The sequence below is a fragment of the Oncorhynchus mykiss genome, chromosome 15 (assembly GCF_013265735.2).
Source record: "Oncorhynchus mykiss isolate Arlee chromosome 15, USDA_OmykA_1.1, whole genome shotgun sequence".
Classification (NCBI taxonomy): domain Eukaryota; kingdom Metazoa; phylum Chordata; class Actinopteri; order Salmoniformes; family Salmonidae; genus Oncorhynchus; species Oncorhynchus mykiss.
The window spans coordinates 43661892-43680216 of record NC_048579.1 but is presented as its reverse complement, the minus strand read 5'-3'; the positions used below and the strand labels follow the sequence as shown (position 1 = coordinate 43680216).

The following is an 18325-nucleotide window of genomic DNA, read 5'->3' as shown; positions in this document are numbered from 1 at the left end:
CTACCCTGCCGCCCCTCATTGCAAAGGGTCTGAATACTTTTGTAAATATTATTATTTAATTTTTTTGCAAAAATGTCTTAAAACCCGTTTTCACTTTGTCATTATGGGTTATTTTGTGTAGATTGATGGGAGAAAAAATGCATTTCATCCATTTTAGAAAAAGGCTGTATTATAACAAAATGTGGAATAAGTCAAGGGACCTGAATACTTTCTGAATGCACTGTATAATATTAAACAGGTGTCTCAAATTTGAACAATAATGCCTGTTTTTAATTAATCCTTTAATTATGGAAGGTAAGTGCTAGGGTTTTAGCTTAATATCCAATCCAAAAGCAAGAGAGGGTCCTTATCTTTCTTTAGGATGAGTGATATAGTGGCATGATAAAAAGTCTGGGGTATAGAGATTTATCAAAGCAGTGGGAGTAGGCTGAAGCTAGTAGTGGACGGAGTTGTTTAGAAAATGTCTTAAAATTCAGCTGAGAACCCGTCTGGTCCCGGTAAAAATTCTGAAGTGGTAAATGGTTTATCAAGACCCATTCTCACTGCATCTGTTAGCTTGGGTATTGGTAAACTTGAGAGGAAAGCATCTGTCAAGTGATCTCCAGAGGCTTCAGTGCGATATAAATCAAAACTCATTTGAGATCAACCCTGCTTCGGTACGATATTAGGTGGGAGGCTGTGGATTGTCTTAATTGGTGGGCTAGAATTCTGCTAGAATTCTATTTCTATGGTAGGAACCATGTAAGTACACTAACAGTGTAGGTAGGTCAGGGTTTCTGTTAGCCGGTAAATGCCGGCTTTAGGACATGCTGTAGCGGTTTGTCACATGCAATATGCTTTGTGGACTTCACCAGACAGAGGTTACTCTCCGGTTTTGTGAGTAAACAAAAAGGTGTGGTGAGGTATCTCCTGATTATCTCGGCCTTTAGGCATATACCACGGCTCAATCATGGCTAGAAGGGATCCAGCTTTTGTCAAATGAACGTCAAAAGTAGATTTTCTTTGCATTTTAGATAACCCCAACTCCGTTACCCTTACCTTTTCCTAGCCTTAGTCGGTTAGGATTATTCGGTTATGTTAATTATCCTAACATGCAATGAAAAGTCAAATATGACGTTATTTGACAAAAGCTGGATCGCTTTAAGCCATGACCTGCTGGCCCTGCTGTTCGCAGACAGTCATGTTTTGTTATTTATTAGGCCTAATTAAAAATGTTCATGCCTAGGCTCAATTGAAGAGGCCTAACATTTTCAAACAAAAAGCCTATAGGACAAGTAGTTTGCAAATAATATTATATTTTGAAGTAGTGCTTTATTACTGTATATACATATGGATGTCCAGTTAATTCTAATCTTGCTGGTCACATTGTCCGGCGCCAAAACATAAATCCTGAGGTAGGTAGTGCTTGTTATGCTGTTATACCACTTGGAGGAACACACACACACACACACTCAGCCCCTCACCGTGCATGGTGCGGATGCACTCGAAGCCCTGGAAGTCCCACAGCTTGATGGTCATGTCTGCAGAACAGGAAGCCAGCAGCTTGCCCGTCTGGTCAAAGGAGATGTCCTGGACAGAGTCTGTATGGCCCTTCAGTGTCCGCTCAAAGTCCCCTGCCTCATAGTCCCACACCTAGAGAGATACACACACATTACAAACACACAGTCAGTTAATATCACTTTGAAACCTTTTCAACATGACAATAAACATCCTCCGGATCAATGCAAATGAGCATACAATGTTTTGGAAATTGGAATCATACCCAATGCAAATGAGTGAGAGAGAAAAAGAAAGGAGAGACGACAACAAAAATATAAAGAAAGAGTAGAGGGAAAGAGAGACAACGAAAGAAAGGAGAGAAAGGCGGTGAAAGAAAGAGCAGGAGAAGATTTGCATGTATCCCAGGGTACAGTACTCGGTGCTCTGCCAGCGTTGCCCCTGGTTACCAGAGCATCACCCCATCTCAACGTAGATAAGCAGTGACACAGCAGAAAAGAGTGAGGGAGATTGAGAGAAAAAGCAAGAGAACAGGCTGAATGAACAACAAAACACTGAATGCAATATGAAATTGTATGAAATATTTTTGGGAATGGCCTCGTCTCCGAGGGACGATGGCAGGTAGCCCTAAGAGATATTCTGTTGAATCTGACAATTAATCTTAATGGTTTTACAGTCGTCTCAAATAAAACTGTGAAGGACCTCAGCGTTAATCTGGACCCTGATCTCTCTTTTGACGAACATATCAAGACTGTTTCAAGGACAGCTTTTTTCCATCTACATAACATTTAAAAAATCTGAAACTTTCTGTCCAAAAATGATGCAGAAAAATGAATCCATGCTTTTGTTACTTCTAGATTAGACTACTGCAATGCTCTACTTTCCGGCTACCCGGATAAAGCACTAAATAACCTTCAGTTAGTGCCAAATACGGCTGCTAGAATCCTGACTAGAACCCCAAAATGTGATCATATTACTCCAGTGCTAGAATCCCTCCACTGGCTTCCTGTCAAGGCAAGGTTTTACTGCTAACCTACAAAGCATTACATGGCCTTGCTCCTACCCATCTCTCTGATTTGGTCCTGCCGTACATGCCTACACGTACGTTACGGTCACAAGACGCAGGCCTCCTACTTGTCCCTAGAATTTCTAAGCAAACAGCTGGAGGCAGGGCTTTCTCCTATAGAGCTCAATTTTTATGGAATGGTCTGCCTACCCATGTGAGAGACGCAAACTCGGTCTCAACCTTTAAGTTTTTACTGAAGACTCATCTCTTCAGTGGGTCATATGATTGAGTGTAGTCTGGCCTAGGAGTGTGAAGGTGAACGGAAAGGCTCTGGAGCAACGAACCGCCCTTGCTGTCTCTGCCTGGTCGGTTCCCCTCTTTCCACTGGGATTCTCTGCCTCTAACCCTATTACAGGAGCTGAGTCACTGGCTTACTGGTGCTCTTTCATGCCGTCCCTAGGAGGGGTGCGTCACTTGAGTGGGTTGAGTCACTGATGTGATCTTCCTGCCTGGGTTGTGCCGTGGCGGAGATCTTTGTGGGCTATACTCGGCCTTGTCTCAGGATGGTAAGTTGGTGGATGAAGATATCCCTCTAGTGGTGTGGGGGCTGTGCTTTGGCAAAGTGGGTGGGGTTATATCCTTCCTGTTTGGCCCTGTCCGGGGGTCTCATCGGATGGGGCCACAGTGTCTCCTGACCCCTCCTGTCTCAGCCTCCAGTATTTATGCTGCAGTAGTTTGTGTCGGGGGGCTAGGGTCAGTTTGTTATATCTGGAGTACTTCTCCTGTCTTATCCGGTGTCCTGTGTGAATTTAAGTATGCTCTCTCTAATTCTCTCTTTCTCTCTCTCGGAGGACCTGAGCCCTAGGACCATGCCTCAGGACTACCTGGCATGATGACTCCTTGCTGTCCCCAGTCCACCTGGCCGTGTTGTGCCTGTGATTATTATTATTTGACCATGCGGGTCATTTATGAACATTTGAACATCTTGGCCATGTTTTGTTATAATCTCCACCCGGCACAGCCAGAAGAGGACTGGCCACCCCTCATAGCCTGGTTCCTCTCTAGGTTTCTTCCTAGGTTTTGGCCTTTCTAGGGAGTTTTTCCTAGCCACCGTGCTTCTACACCTGCATTGCTTGCTGTTTGGGGTTTTAGGCTGGGTTTCTGTACAGCACTTTGAGATATCAGCTGATGTACAACAGGCTATATAAATAAATTTGATTTGATGTGGGGCTGCTGGCATCGAAACCCACCCCACTGGGGAAGAGGAGCTCCAATGATGTGCCTTAAGGTTATTATAGCTGGTGGTGGTGAGGGTGGCGGATGGTTGTCGAAAACTGTTGCTGAAAAACAGCAAGTGAGACAACGAGGGTAAGTTGACATATACAGTTGAAGTCAGACGTTTACATACACTTAGGTTGGAGTCATTAAAACTCGTTTTTCAATCACTTCACACATTTCTTGTAAACAAACTATAGTTTTGGCAAGTCGGTTAGGACATTTACTTTGTGCAAGACACAAATAATTTCCCCAACAATTGTTTACAGACAGATTATTTCACTGTATCACAATTCCAGTGGGTCAGAAGTTTACATACACTAAGTTGACTGTGCCTTTAAACAGCTTGGAAAATTTGAGGTGTACCTGTGGATGTATTTCAAGGCCTACCCTCAAACTCAGTGCCTCTTTGAATGACATCATGGGAAAATCAAAATAAATCAGCCAAGACCTCAGAATCTTTTTTTTGTAGACCTCCACAAGTCTTGTTCATCCTTGGGAGCAATTTCCAAATGCCACATTCATCTGTACAAAGACCATGGGACCACGCAGCCGTCATACCGCTCAGGAAGGAGACGCATTCTGTCTCCTAGAGATGAACGTACTTTGATGCAAAAAGTGAAAATCAATCCCAGATCCCAGTGTGCAAAATTATTCAGCCCCTTTACTTTCAGTGCAGCAAACTCTCTCCAGAAGTTCAGTGAGGATCTCTGAATGATCCAATGTTGACCTAAATGACTAATGATGATAAATACAATCCACCTGTGTGTAATCAAGTCTCCGTATAAATGCACCTGCACTGTGATAGTCTCAGAGGTCCGTTAAAAGCGCAGAGAGCATCATAAAGAACAAGGAACACACCAGGCAGGTCCGAGATACTGTTGTGAAGAAGTTTAAAGCCGGATTTGAATACAAAAAGATTTCCCAAGCTTTAAACATCCCAAGGAGCACTGTGCAAGTGATAATATTGAAATGGAAGGAGTATCAGACCACTGCAAATCTACCAAGACCTGGCCGTCCCTCTAAACTTTCAGCTCATACAAGGAGAAGACTGATCAGAGATGCAGCCAAGAGGCCCATGATCACTCTGGATGAACTGCAGAGATCTACAGCTGAGGTGGGAGACTCTGTCCATAGGACAACAATCAGTCCGTATATTGCACAAATCTGGCCTTTATGGAAGAGTGGCAAGAAGAAAGCCATTTCTTAAAGATATCCATAAAAAGTGTTGTTTAAAGTTTGCCACAAGCCACCTGGGAGACACACCAAACATGTGGAAGAAGGTGCTCTGGTCAGATGAAACCAAAATTGAACTTTTTGGCAACAATGCAAAACGTTATGTTTGGCGTAAAAGCAACACAGCTCATCACACTGAACACACCATCCTCACTGTCAAACATGGTGGTGGCAGCATCATGGTTTGGGCCTGCTTTTCTTCAGCAGGGACAGGGAAGATGGTTAAAATTGATGGGAAGATGGATGGAGCCAAATACAGGACCATTCTGGAAGAAAACCTGATGGAGTCTGCAAAAGACCTGAGACTGGGACGGAGATTTGTCTTCCAACAAGACAATGATCCAAAACATAAAGCAAAATCTACAATGGAATGGTTCAAAAATAAACATATCCAGGTGTTAGAATGGCCAAATCAAAGTCCAGACCTGAATCCAATCGAGAATCTGTGGAAAGAACTGAAAACTGCTGTTCACAAATGCTCTCCATCCAACCTCACTGAGCTCGAGCTGTTTTGCAAGGAGGAATGGGAAAAAATGTCAGTCTCTCGATGTGCAAAACTGATAGAGACATACCCCAAGCGACTTACAGCTGTAATCGCAGCAAAAGGTGGCGATTACTTAAGGGGGCTGAATAATTTTGCACGCCCAATTTTTCAGTTTTTGATTTGTTAAAAAAGTTTGAAATATCTAATAAATGTCGTTCCACTTCATGATTGTGTCCCACTTGTTGTTGATTCTTCACAAAAAAATACAGTTTTATATCTTTGTTTGAAGCCTGAAATGTGGCAAAAGGTCGCAAAGTTCAAGGGGGCCGAATACTTTCGCAAGGCACTGTATATCTATATCTACAGTAAAACGAGTCCTATATCGGCAGAACTGAAAGGCCGCTCTGCAAGGAAGAAGCCACTGCTCCAAAACTGCCATAAAAAAAGACAGACTACGGTTTGCAACTGCACATGGGGACAAAGACAGTACTTTTTGGAGAAATGTCCCCTGGTCTGATGAAACAAAAATAGAACTGTTTGCCATAATGACCTTCGTTATGTTAGGAGGCAAAAGGGGGAGGCTTGCAAGCCGAAGAACACCATCCCAACCGTGAAGCACGGGGTGGCAGCATCATGTTGTGGGGGTGCTTTGCTGCACGAGGGACTGATGCACTTCACAAAATAGATGGCTACATGAGGAAGGAAAATTATGTGGATATATTGAAGCAACAATCTCAAGACATCAGTCAGGAAGTTAAAGCTTGGTCACAAATGGGTCTTCCAAAATGACAATGACCCCAAGCATACTTCCAAGTTGTGGCAAAATGGCTTAAGGACAACGAAGTCAAGGTATTGAGTGGACATCACAAAGTCCTGACCTCAATCCTATAGAACATTTGTGGGCAGAACTGAAAAAGCGTGTGCGAGCAAGGAGGCCTACAAACCTGACTCAGTTACACCAGTTCTGTCAGGAGGAATGAGCCAAAATTCACCCAACATATTGTGGGAAGCTTGTGGAAGGCTACCCGAAACGTTTGACCCAAGATAAACTATTTAAAGGCAATGCAACAAAATATTAATTGAGTGTATGCAAACTTCTGACCCACTGGGAATGTGAGGAAATAAATAAAAGCTGAAAGAAATCATTCTCTCTACTATTATTCTGACATTTCACATTCTTAAAAGAAAGTGGTGATCCTAACTGACCTAAAACAGAGAATTTTTACTTGGATTAAATGTCAGGAATTGTGAAAAACTGAGTTTAAATGTATTTGGCTAAGGTGTATGTAAACCTCCGACATCAACTGTAAATACATCCCAAGATTTACACCCATTGGTTGAGAGAGAGAAGGAGATAATTGCAAGAGTGAGCCCATAGGCTGAACAGCAAGCATGAGGAATATGCATTTTTGTCAATAGGTGAATGTTTCTAGGAGTGACCGAAGACAGGCAGACAAAATGAACAAAGTGAGCAAAAGAAGCATAGTGTCATATAAAAAAAGTGTATAAATTCACAATAGTAATTCAATTAGACCCCAAATAAATTTCTGAATGTCCAAGTCCCAAACCCAACACAAAATTGTCCCCAAGTCAATCAAATCCAAAAATGAGCAATCCCCCTTCAAAATACAAAAATATAAGTAATCCAATACAGGCACAAACTAATACCGTCAACAGGATCAATCTCACCGAATGGTTGAGGAGGAAAATCCGGCCTGGTGGAGATTTCCTTATAACAGCTCAATGTTCATGGCATCCTCCAAAACAATCGATCAACATATGGAATTGTTTGTCGTTGGGGTTAACAATCCACAAGATTGAGCAACAATTATTACTTGGAATGGCTAATATAGGTTCTTAAAATATTTTTCCAAACAAATAAAACCTCAGCTAGGTACACAAATATTTCTCAAAACTCTCCTCCATTTCTAAAAGAGACATTCAGTCTTAAAAAGGGACAGCCAACCAAATTGACACGGACAGCCTTCTTAGATTTGACAGTGAAAATAACGCAGTCAGAAATGGAAAATACATAGTATAACAGCATGAAAATAGACAAAGGTTTAACCTTGCAATATCTTTTCAGACATATAATTATGTCAGATTTAAAGTTCATGTGCCTATCACCTCACACTTGTGGCAGCGTCACAGTTCGATGTATGAGCCTCTTCAGTGGCCCTTTGAGATGCCTGCCAATGGCAAGTTCTGCAGGGGTGCAGCCAGTGTACTCTTGTTTGGAGCTGTTGATGGTAAACCGGAATTCAGGCAACTACTTAACCCACTTCCTGTGATGCTCACCCACGAAACACGCCATCATGGTCTTTCGAGTCCTGTTGACCCTTCCAGGTCTTTCTAAGGGTGGAAGCTGGTGGTCAGCTTTTGGATCACCCCCCACTTTTTTCAAAATGTCAGAGGACTTTGCTCGTGAACTGGGAACCACGATCAGAGACGATGAATTTAGATGAACTCTTCACAAAATGGGTGTCCCTTTTATAATTTGGCAGTCTGAGTCTTGCTGTCTCAGGAGGCAAAAAAGCTCCCCCCACTTTGTGAAATAGTCCACAATCACAAGTAGAAAGGCATTTCCCTTCTTGCTCTTGGGAAACGTCTTGGTGTACTTTCCATCCAATCCTGTCAGGCCGGTCATCATGTGTCGCCTCTTGCTTTCAATCCCCTCACGCAGTCATTTTGAGCACATACAATCTCTGCGAGGGATGTCGGCAGATCAGAGGCACAAGATGCTTGTTAGCGAGCCACATAAGGAGCCATCACTGGGTTGTCTGATGGTTCTGCAGCCCTTGTCTGGGCCGACATTCATGTAGCCTTTACAGTAGTATACTTGAACAATTGCAGCCCATAAAACGGAACTCCTTCCAAATAATGGCGCCATTCTCAACTGCCCACAACACACTACTTTCCCAAAGTAGAGTAGTTGTACTCTGCCCCTTTCAGACCTCTGGAGGAATATGCTATGACCCTCTCATCCCCATTGATTTTCTGTGTCAGGACTGCTCCCAAGACCCACGCCGCTGGCGTCAGTTTGTACCTGGAAAGGCAAGGTCAGGTCAGGTTGTGAGAGCCGGAGGCTTTTCTAGGGCGATGCAGCTGGTCCACACACTGCTGGCATTTCTCAGTCTATTCCCACATCACTCCTTTCTGAATGAGGATGTTCAACGGAGAGGCACGGTCAGCAAAGTGGGGTACACAGTGCATTCTGAAAGTATTCAGACCCATGTACTTTTCCCCCCATTTTGTTACGTTACAGCCTTATTCTTAAAATAGATTAAATACATGTTTTAAAAAATTAATCAATCCAAACACAATACCAAATAACGAAAAAGCGAAACCAGGTTAAGATTTTTTTGCAAATTTATAGAAATACCTTATCTACAGAAGTATTCAAACCCTTTGCTAGGAGACTCGAAATTGAACTCAGGTGCATCTTGTTTCCATTGAACATCCTTGAGATGATGTTTCTACAACTTGATTGGAGTCCACCTGTGGTAAATTCAATTGATTGGACATGATTTGGAAAGGCACAACACACCTGTCTATATAAAGGTCCCATAGTTGACAGTGCATAAAATAGCAAAAAACAAGCCATGAGGTTGAAGGACTTGTCAATAGAGCTCAGAGGCAGGATTGTGTCGAGGCACAGATCTGGGGAAGGGTACCAAAACATTTCTGCAATATTGAAGGTCTCAAAGAACACAGTGGCCATCATTCGTAAATGGAAGAAGTTTGGAACCACCAAGACTCTTCCCATTGCTGGCCGCCCAGCCAAACTGAGCAATCGAGGGAGAAGGGCCTTTGTCAGGGAGGTGACCTAGAACACGATGGTCACTCTGACAGAGCTCCAGAGTTCCTCTTGGAGATGGCAGAACCTTCCAGAAGGACAACAATCTCTGCAGCACTCCACCAATCAGGCCTTTATGGTTGAGTGGCCAGATGGAAGCCAAGCCACTCTTCAGTAGAAGACACCACAGCCTGCTTGGAGTTTGCCAAAAGGGAGCCTGAAGAACTCTGACCATGAGAAACAAGATTTTCTGGTCTGATGAAACCTAGATTTAACTCTTTGGCCTGAATGCCAATCTGGAAGAAACCTGGCACCATCCCTACAGTTAAGCACGGTGGTGGCAGTATCATGCTGTGTGATGTTTTTCAGCTGCAAGGACTTGGAGACTAGCAGGACAGAGAAAAAGATGAACGGAGAGATCCTTGATGAAAACCTGCTCCAGAGCACTCACACCTCAGACTGGGGTGAATGATCACTTACCAAAAGGACAACGACCCCAAGCACACAGCCAAGAAAATGCAAGAGTGCCTTCAGGACAAGTCTCTGAATGTCCTTGAGTGGCCCAACCAGAACCCGGACTTGAACCCGATCGAACATCTCTGGAGAGACCTGAAAATAGCTGTGCAGTGACACTCCCCATCCAACTTGACAGAGCTTGAGAGGATCTGCAGAGAAGAATGGGAGAAACTCCCAAAATACAGGTGTGCCAAGCTTGTAGAATCATAACCAAGACTCTAGACCGTAATCGCTGCCAAAGGTGGTTCAACAAAGTACTGACTAAAGGGTCTGAATACTTATAAATGTAATTTCAGTTTATTTGTATTACATTTGCTAAACATTTCTAAAAACCTGCTTTCACTTTGTCATTATGGGGTATTGTGTGTCGATTAATGAGGAAAAAATGCATTTAATAATGGGGGGTTTAATAAATTGTTCAGCAGTCTTATAGCTTGGGGGTAGATGCTGTTGAGGAAATTTTTTTTGTCCTAGACTTGGAACTCCGGTAACACTTGCCGTGTGGTAGCAGAGAAGACAGTCTATAACTTTGGTTACTGGAGTCTGACAATTTTCTGGACTTTCCTTTGACACCGCCTATTATATAGGACCTGGATGGCAGGAAACTTGGCCTTAGTGATGTACTGGGCCGTTCGCACTACCCACTGTAGCGCCTTACGGTCAGCTTCCTTCAGCTGTGTCTGTGTGTGAGAGACTTTCCATCAGTGAGCACAAAGGCTCTGGAATCCCACGTGATGAGCTGCTCACATGGTTTGGGCAACTGCTACCATAGCTGCTTCTGCATCAAGCTTAAGGTGTATCCTGTATCTAACACAGCCTCCACTTGGGTGCCCCAAACTTCTATGGGGACTATCAGTAAGGCAAGAAACTCAGCGTGCTATGGCCATGTGTTTAGTAGGTCTACCATCTCTTATTGGTGGTTATTCACCTTGGCCCAGTAATCCTTATTTGAAGCCATGTCCTTTTCCACTATAGAGCAGACTTTGACAAACGTCTCAACAGTCATGACGGATCCTCTTAAACTGCTAGCAAGAGTTATTATTCAAGAGCTTTCTCGCCATCGCAGTCTCTGACATGTCCGGCTTCCATTTCAGGCACAATGCCCTGTAATCATAAGAAAAGTCCCGAATCTATCGGTCTGGATCTTGAAAAATGTTTCTTCCCCTGTTCTTCAACTTCAGTCAGGTAATCAGATGGTAAGAAAGCAAAACAGGAAAAAACGATTGAATTCTGCCCAATTGTTAACATATTTTTTTTTTAGCGACCCACCAGGTCTCGTGAGGACTATGGAAAAGCTTTGAGTACATGGAATGGGAACTTCATGATGCTCCTTTTGGTATATTACTGAGATCAGGGATGTGACAGCAGAATATTATATTAGAGGATGGGGTGCTTGTGGATTTGACTTTAGAGATCTCCTTGTCCCATTTCTCCGCTCTTCTGAGCATACATTTTACGACTGCTTGCTCCAGGTGTGCTAGTGAGTTTTTCATTGTCACTTCCATGGCCTCAAATCATTGCTCCTCAAACTCTGAGGCTGGTCTCTCTGTTCACAGCATTCTCCAGAGTGTTTACTTGATCTTGGAATCCTTTGACAGTGTTGTTGACTCCCTCCAAATCAACTGTAGTAGTAAGTGTGGCACTTTTACCACCACCATCATCATCTTCCTCCATACTGTCAACTCACACAACAGTGATGATATATTTGAGCCACAGGATTTCAAAAGGTAACGCCAGGCCCATGGTTGAAGGGCGGTGTACCTTGGCCTGCTTCATCTTGCCCTGGGTCAATGTCTGTTTGTACATCTGAATGGCTACGGTCAGACCCGACACCAGCCATATTAGCAACAACATAACTCTCATAAAAATAAAATGAACAAGTCTCCCATTACTGGTCACCAGTCGAAAAATCAGCTTGCATAGCAAACTATGCTATCGGAACTAGAAGCACAAGCATTTCGCTACACTCGCATTAACATCTGCTAACCATGTGTATGTGACAAATAAAATTTGATTTGATTTGATTAAAAGTTCCAAGAAACAAGGTGTTCATATGAGTGACCGAAGCAAGACAGACAAAATGAATAACGTGAGCAAAAGAAGCATAGTCATGTAAAGTGTATAAATTCACAAATCTCAATTCAATTAAACCCCAAATAAAATTCTGAATGTCCAAGTCCCGAGCCCAACAAAAAATGGTCCCAAAGTCAATCAAATCAAAAAATGAGCAACCCCCCTTCAAAATACAAAAATATAAGTAATCCAATACAGGCACAAACTAATCGAGTCAACATAATCAATCTCACCGGCTGGTTGAGGAAGAGGAAAATCCCACCTGGTGGAGATTTCCTTATCAAATCAAACTTTATTTGTCACACGCGCCGAATACAACAAGTATAGACTTTACAGTCAAATGCATACTTACAAGCCCTTAACCAACAGTGCAGTTCACGAAGAGTTAAGAAAATATTTACCAATTAGACTACAATAAAAAGTAATAATAAAAAGTAACACAATAAGAATAAAAATAACGAGGCTATATACAGGGGAACCGGTAACCGAGTCAGTGTGCGGGGTTACAGGCTAGTTGAGGTCATTTGTACATGTAGGTGGGGGTGAATGCATAGATAATAAACAGCAAGTAGCTGTGTGTACAAAAGGGAGGGGTCAATAAAATTGACCGGTGGCGGTTTTATTAATTGTTCAGCAGTCTTATGGCTTGGGGGTAGAAGCTGTTGAGGAGCCTTCTGGTCCTAGACTTGGCGCTCCGGTACCGCTTACCGTGTGGTAGCAGAGAGAACAGTCTATGACTTGGGTGACTGGAGTCTCTGACAATTTTATGGGCTTTCTTCTGACACCGCCTATTATATATAGTTGAAGTCTGAAGTTTACATACACTTAGGTTGGAATAATTCAAACTTGTTTTTCAACTCCACAAATTTCTTGTCAACAAACTATAGTTTTGGCAAGTCGGTTAGAACATCAACTGTGTGCATGACAAGTCATTTTCCCAACAATTGTTTACAGACAGATTATTTCACTGTATCACAATTCCAGTGGGTCAGAAGTTCACAGACTTAAGTTGACTGTGCCTTTAAACAGCTTGGAAAATTCCAGAAAATTATGTCATGGCTTTAGAAGCTTCTGATAGGCTAATTGACATCATTTGAGTAAATTGGAGGTGCACCTGTGGACGTATTTCAAGGCCTACCTTCAAACTCAGTGCCTCTTTGTTTGACATCATGGGAAAATCTAAATAAAATCAGCCCCCAAAAATTGTAGGACCTCCACAAGTATGGTTCATCTTTGGGAGCAATTTCCAAACACCTGAAGGTACCACGTTCATCTGGGCAACCAATAGTACATACAGTGCCTTGCGAAAGTATTCGGCCCCCTTGAACTTTGCGACCCTTTGCCACATTTCAGGCTTCAAACATAAAGATATAAAACTGTATTTTTTTGTGAAGAATCAACAACAAGTGGGACACAATCATGAAGTGGAACGACATTTATTGGATATTTCAAACTTTTTTAACGAATCAAAAACTGAAAAATTGGGCGTGCAAAATTATTCAGCCCCTTTACTTTCAGTGCAGCAAACTCTCTCCAGAAGTTCAGTGAGGATCTCTGAATGATCCAATGTTGACCTAAATGACTAATGATGATAAATACAATCCACCTGTGTGTAATCAAGTCTCCGTATAAATGCACCTGCACTGTGATAGTCTCAGAGGTCCGTTAAAAGCGCAGAGAGCATCATGAAGAACAAGGAACACACCAGGCAGGTCCGAGATACTGTTGTGAAGAAGTTTAAAGCCGGATTTGGATACAAAAAGATTTCCCAAGCTTTAAACATCCCAAGGAGCACTGTGCAAGCGATAATATTTAAATGGAAGGAGTATCAGACCACTGCAAATCTACCAAGACCTGGCCGTCCCTCTAAACTTTCAGCTCATACAAGGAGAAGACTGATCAGAGATGCAGCCAAGAGGCCCATGATCACTCTGGATGAACTGCAGAGATCTACAGCTGAGGTGGGAGACTCTGTCCATAGGACAACAATCAGTCGTATATTGCACAAATCTGGCCTTTATGGAAGAGTGGCAAGAAGAAAGCCATTTCTTAAAGATATCCATAAAAAGTGTCGTTTAAAGTTTGCCATAAGCCACCTGGGAGACACACCAAACATGTGGAAGAAGGTGCTCTGGTCAGATGAAACCAAAATTGAACTTTTTGGCAACAATGCAAAACTTTATGTTTGGTGTAAAAGCAACACAGCTGAACACACCATCCCCACTGTCAAACATGGTGGTGGCAGCATCATGGTTTGGGCCTGCTTTTCTTCAGCAGGGACAGGGAAGATTGTTAAAATTGATGGGAAGATGGATGGAGCCAAATACAGGACCATTCTGGAAGAAAACCTGATGGAGTCTGCAAAAGACCTGAGACTGGGATGGAGATTTGTCTTCCAACAAGACAATGATACAAAACATAAAGCAAAATCTACAATGGAATGGTTCAAAAATAAACATATCCAGGTGTTAGAATGGCCAAGTCAAAGTCCAGACCTGAATCCAATCGAGAATCTGTGGAAAGAACTGAAAACTGCTGTTCACAAATGCTCTCTATCCAACCTCACTGAGCTCGAGCCGTTTTGCAAGGAGGAATGGGAAAACATTTCAGTCTCTCGATGTGCAAAACTGATAGAGACATACCCCAAGCGACTTACAGCTGTAATCGCAGCAAAAGGTGGCGCTACAAAGTATTAACTTAAGGGGGCTGAATAATTTTGCACGCCCAATTTTTCAGTTTTTGATTTGTTAAAAAAGTTTGAAATATCCAATAAATGTCGTTCCACTTCATGATTGTGTCCCACTTGTTGTTGATTCTTCACAAAAAAATAAAGTTTTATATCTTTATGTTTGAAGCCTGAAATGTGGCAAAAGGTCGCAAAGTTCAAGGGGGCCGAATACTTTCGCAAGGCACTGTAAGTATAAACACCATGGCACTACGCAGCCGTATTAATACTAGGTTTAAATGTCAGGAATTGTGAAAAACTGAGTTTAAATGTATTTGGCTAAGGTGTATGTAAACTTTTGACTTCAACTGTAGGTCCTGGATGGCAGGATGCTTGGCCTCAGGGATGTACTCGGCCGTTCACACTACCCTCTGTAGCGTAGAGCAGTTGCCATACCAGGCGGTGATGCAACTGGTCAAGATGCTCTCGGGCAGCGCAGCTGTAGAACCTTTTGAGGATCTGTGGACCCATGCCAAATCTTTTCAGTCTTCTGAGGGGGAAAAGGTTTTGATAGTTCGTTGGTGATGTGGACACCAAGGAACTTGAAAAACTTTCGACCTGCTCCACTACAGCCTGTTAATGTGAATGGGAGCCTGTTTTCTATGCCTTTTCCTGTAGTCCACGATCAGCTCCTTTGTCTTGCTCACATTGAGGGAGAGGTTGTGGTCCTGGCACCACAATACCAGTTATCTGACCTCCCTATAGGCCGTCTCATCGTTGTTGGTGATCAGGCCTACCACTGTTGTGTCGTCAGAAAACTTAATGGTGTTGGAGTCGTGCTTGGCCACGCAGTCGTGGGTGAACAGGGAATACAGGAGGGGACTAAGTACACACCCTTGAGGGGCCCCAGTGTTAAGGATCAGCGAGGCAGTCGTGTTGTTGCCCACTCTTACCACCTGGGGGCAGCCCATCAGGAAGTCCAGGATACAGTTGCAGAGGGAGCTGTTTAGTCCCAGAGTCCTTAGCTTAGTGATGAGTTTCGTGGGCACTATGGTGTTGAACACTGAGCTGTAGTCAATGAACAGCATTCTCACATAGGTGTTCCTTTTGTCCAGGTGAGAAAGGACAGTGTGGAATGCAATTGAGATTGCATCATCTGTGGATCTGTTGGGGCGGTATGCGAATTGGAGTGGGTCTAAGGTGTCTGGCATAATGCTGTTGATGTGAGCCATGACCAGTCTTTCAATGCACGGGGCAGTAATCATTTAGGCAGGTTACCTTTACTTCCTTGGGCACAGGGACTATGGTGGTCTGCTTGAAACATGTAGGTATTACAGACTCGGTCAAGGAGAAGTTGAAAATGTCAGTGAAGACACTTGACAGTTGGTCCACGCATGCTTTGAGTACACGTCCTGGTAATCCGTCTGGCCCAGCGGCTTTTGTGAATGTTGACCTGTTTAAAAGGTTTTGTTCACATCGGCTACCGAGAGCATTATCACACAGTCTTCCAGAACAGCTGGTGCTCTCGTGCATGCTTCAGTGTTGCTTGCCTCGAGGTGAGCGTAAACGGCATTTAGCTCGTCTGGTAGGCTTGCGTCACTGATCAGCTCGTGTCTGGGTTTCCCTCTGTAGTCCGTAATAGTTTTCAAGTCCTGCCACATCCGACGAGCATCAGAGCCGGTGTTGTAGGCTTCAACCTTAATCCTGTATTGACGCTTTGCTTGTTTGATGGTTCGTCTGAGGGCATAGTGGGATTTCTTAAAAACGTTGGGTTTAGTCTCCCGCTCCTTGAAAGCAGCAGCTCTAGACTTTAGCTCAATGCTGCCTGTAATCCATGGCTTCTGGTAGGGATATGTATGTACAGTCACTGTGGGGACGATGTCGTCGATGCACTTATTGATGAAGCCTGTGACTGAGGTGGTGTACTCCTCAATGCCATTGCATGAATCCCGGAACATATTCCAGTCTGTGCTAGCAAAACAGTCCTGTAGTGTAGCATCCGCGTCATCTGAGCACTTCCGTATTGAGCGAGTCACTGGTACTCCCTGCTTTAGTTTTTGCTTGTAAGCAGGAATCAGGAGGATATAATTATGGTCAGATTTGCCCAATGGAGGGCGAGGGAGAGCTTTGTATGCATCTCTGTGTGTGGAGTAAAGGTGGTCTAGGATCTTTTTTTCTCTGGTTGCACATGTGATTTCCTAGTAAAAATTTGGTAGAACTGATTTAAGTTTGCCTGCATTAAAGTCCCCGGCCACTAGGAGTGCCGCTTCTGGGTGAGCATTTTCTTCTTTGCTTATGGCCTTATAGAGTTGGTTGAGAGCGGTCTTAGTTCCAGCTTCGTTCTGTGGTGGTAATTAGATGGCTACAAATAATATAGATGAGAACTCTCTTGGTAGATAGTGTGGTCTACAGCTTATCATAAGGGACTCTGCCTCAGGTGAGCAATACCTCAAGACTTCTTTAATTTTAGACATTGCGCACCAGCTTTTATTGACAAATAGACACAAACCTCCACCCATCGTCTTACCAGAGGTAGCGTTTCTGTTCTGCCAGTGCATGGAAAATCCCGCTAGCTCTATATTGTCCGTATCGTCGTTCAGCCAAGTCTCGGTGAAACATAAGTTGTTACAGTGTTTAATGTCCCGTTGGTAGGATAATCTTAATCGTAGGTCATAAATTGTATTTTCCAATGATTGCACATTAGCAAGAAAAACATATGGCAGTGGGTGTTTACTCGCTCACCTACGGATTCTCAGAAGGCTGCCCGATCTGCGGCCCCTTTTCTTCACGCAAATGGCGGGGATCTGGGCCTGTTCCAGTGAAAGCAGGATATCCTTCTCGTCGGACTCGTTAAAGGAAAAAGTTTATTCCAGTCCGCGGTGAGTAATCGCTGTTCTGGTGTCCAGAAGTTATTTTCAGTCATCAGAGACAGTAGCAGCAACATTATGTACACAATGAGTTTAAAAAAATAAGTTACACAAAACGCAAAAAAACTAACAAAATAGCACAATTGGTTGGGAGAATGTAAAACGTCAGCCATGTTCTTCGGCGCCATCTTATAACAGCTCAATGTTCATGGCATCCTCCAAAACACCCAACATATAAATGATTTGAAGTTAACAATTCACAAATGATCAACAATTATTACATGGAATGACAAATATAGGTTCTTACAGACAGGTACACACCAAACATTAGAAAATGACCCTCCATTTCTAAAATAGACATGATGTCTTAAAGGAAAAGCCCACCAAACTGACAATGGCAACCATCTTAGATTTGACAGTGAAAATAATGCAGTCTAAACTGGCAGATACATAATACAATAGCATGAAAATATACATTAAGTTTCACCTTGCAAGGATTTTTTTAAATCTTTAAAACCTATCATAAGTATATGTCTATGTTCCTATCACCTCATACTTGTGCAAGCATCCCAACTATGGCTCCCTGGTCCACATACACTTTTGCTGTACTTTTAAACCAAAAGCTTAGCAAATGATTGAAGCACACGCACACACCTTGATGGTGGCGTCCTCGGAGGAGGTGACCATGACGGAGAAGACAGGATGGAAGATGACCCGTGTGACGGGGGAGCGGTGGCCGCTCAGGGCGTATCTCTCTGGGGGACGGGGGATCCACTCCTTAGGGTCCCTCTTCTGGGCCACCGGACCCCCTAGAGTGATCTCCTCTTTGGCCTCATTCAGCTTCGACTCCAGCTCCATCACCTGGAGAAGGGGTGGGATTGGGAAAGAGCGACGAGAGAGGTATAAAAAG

At 43.3% G+C, this 18325-nt stretch overlaps 1 protein-coding gene across 5 annotated transcripts in view; it reads right to left on the bottom strand.

Moving 5' to 3' along the window:
* The window catches only part of LOC110490107 (lissencephaly-1 homolog B), a 50634-nt gene that overhangs the window by 11798 nt on the left and 20511 nt on the right, over positions 1 to 18325 (bottom strand). For all 5 annotated transcript variants that reach the window (XM_021563276.2, XM_021563277.2, XM_021563280.2 and 2 more), the window contains exons 5-6: positions 18070 to 18276; positions 1464 to 1632 (exon numbers count right to left, since the gene is read on the bottom strand). In XM_021563276.2, coding sequence (XP_021418951.1) covers positions 1464 to 1632; positions 18070 to 18276 — 376 coding nt within the window. The remainder of the gene's footprint in view (positions 1 to 1463; positions 1633 to 18069; positions 18277 to 18325) is intronic.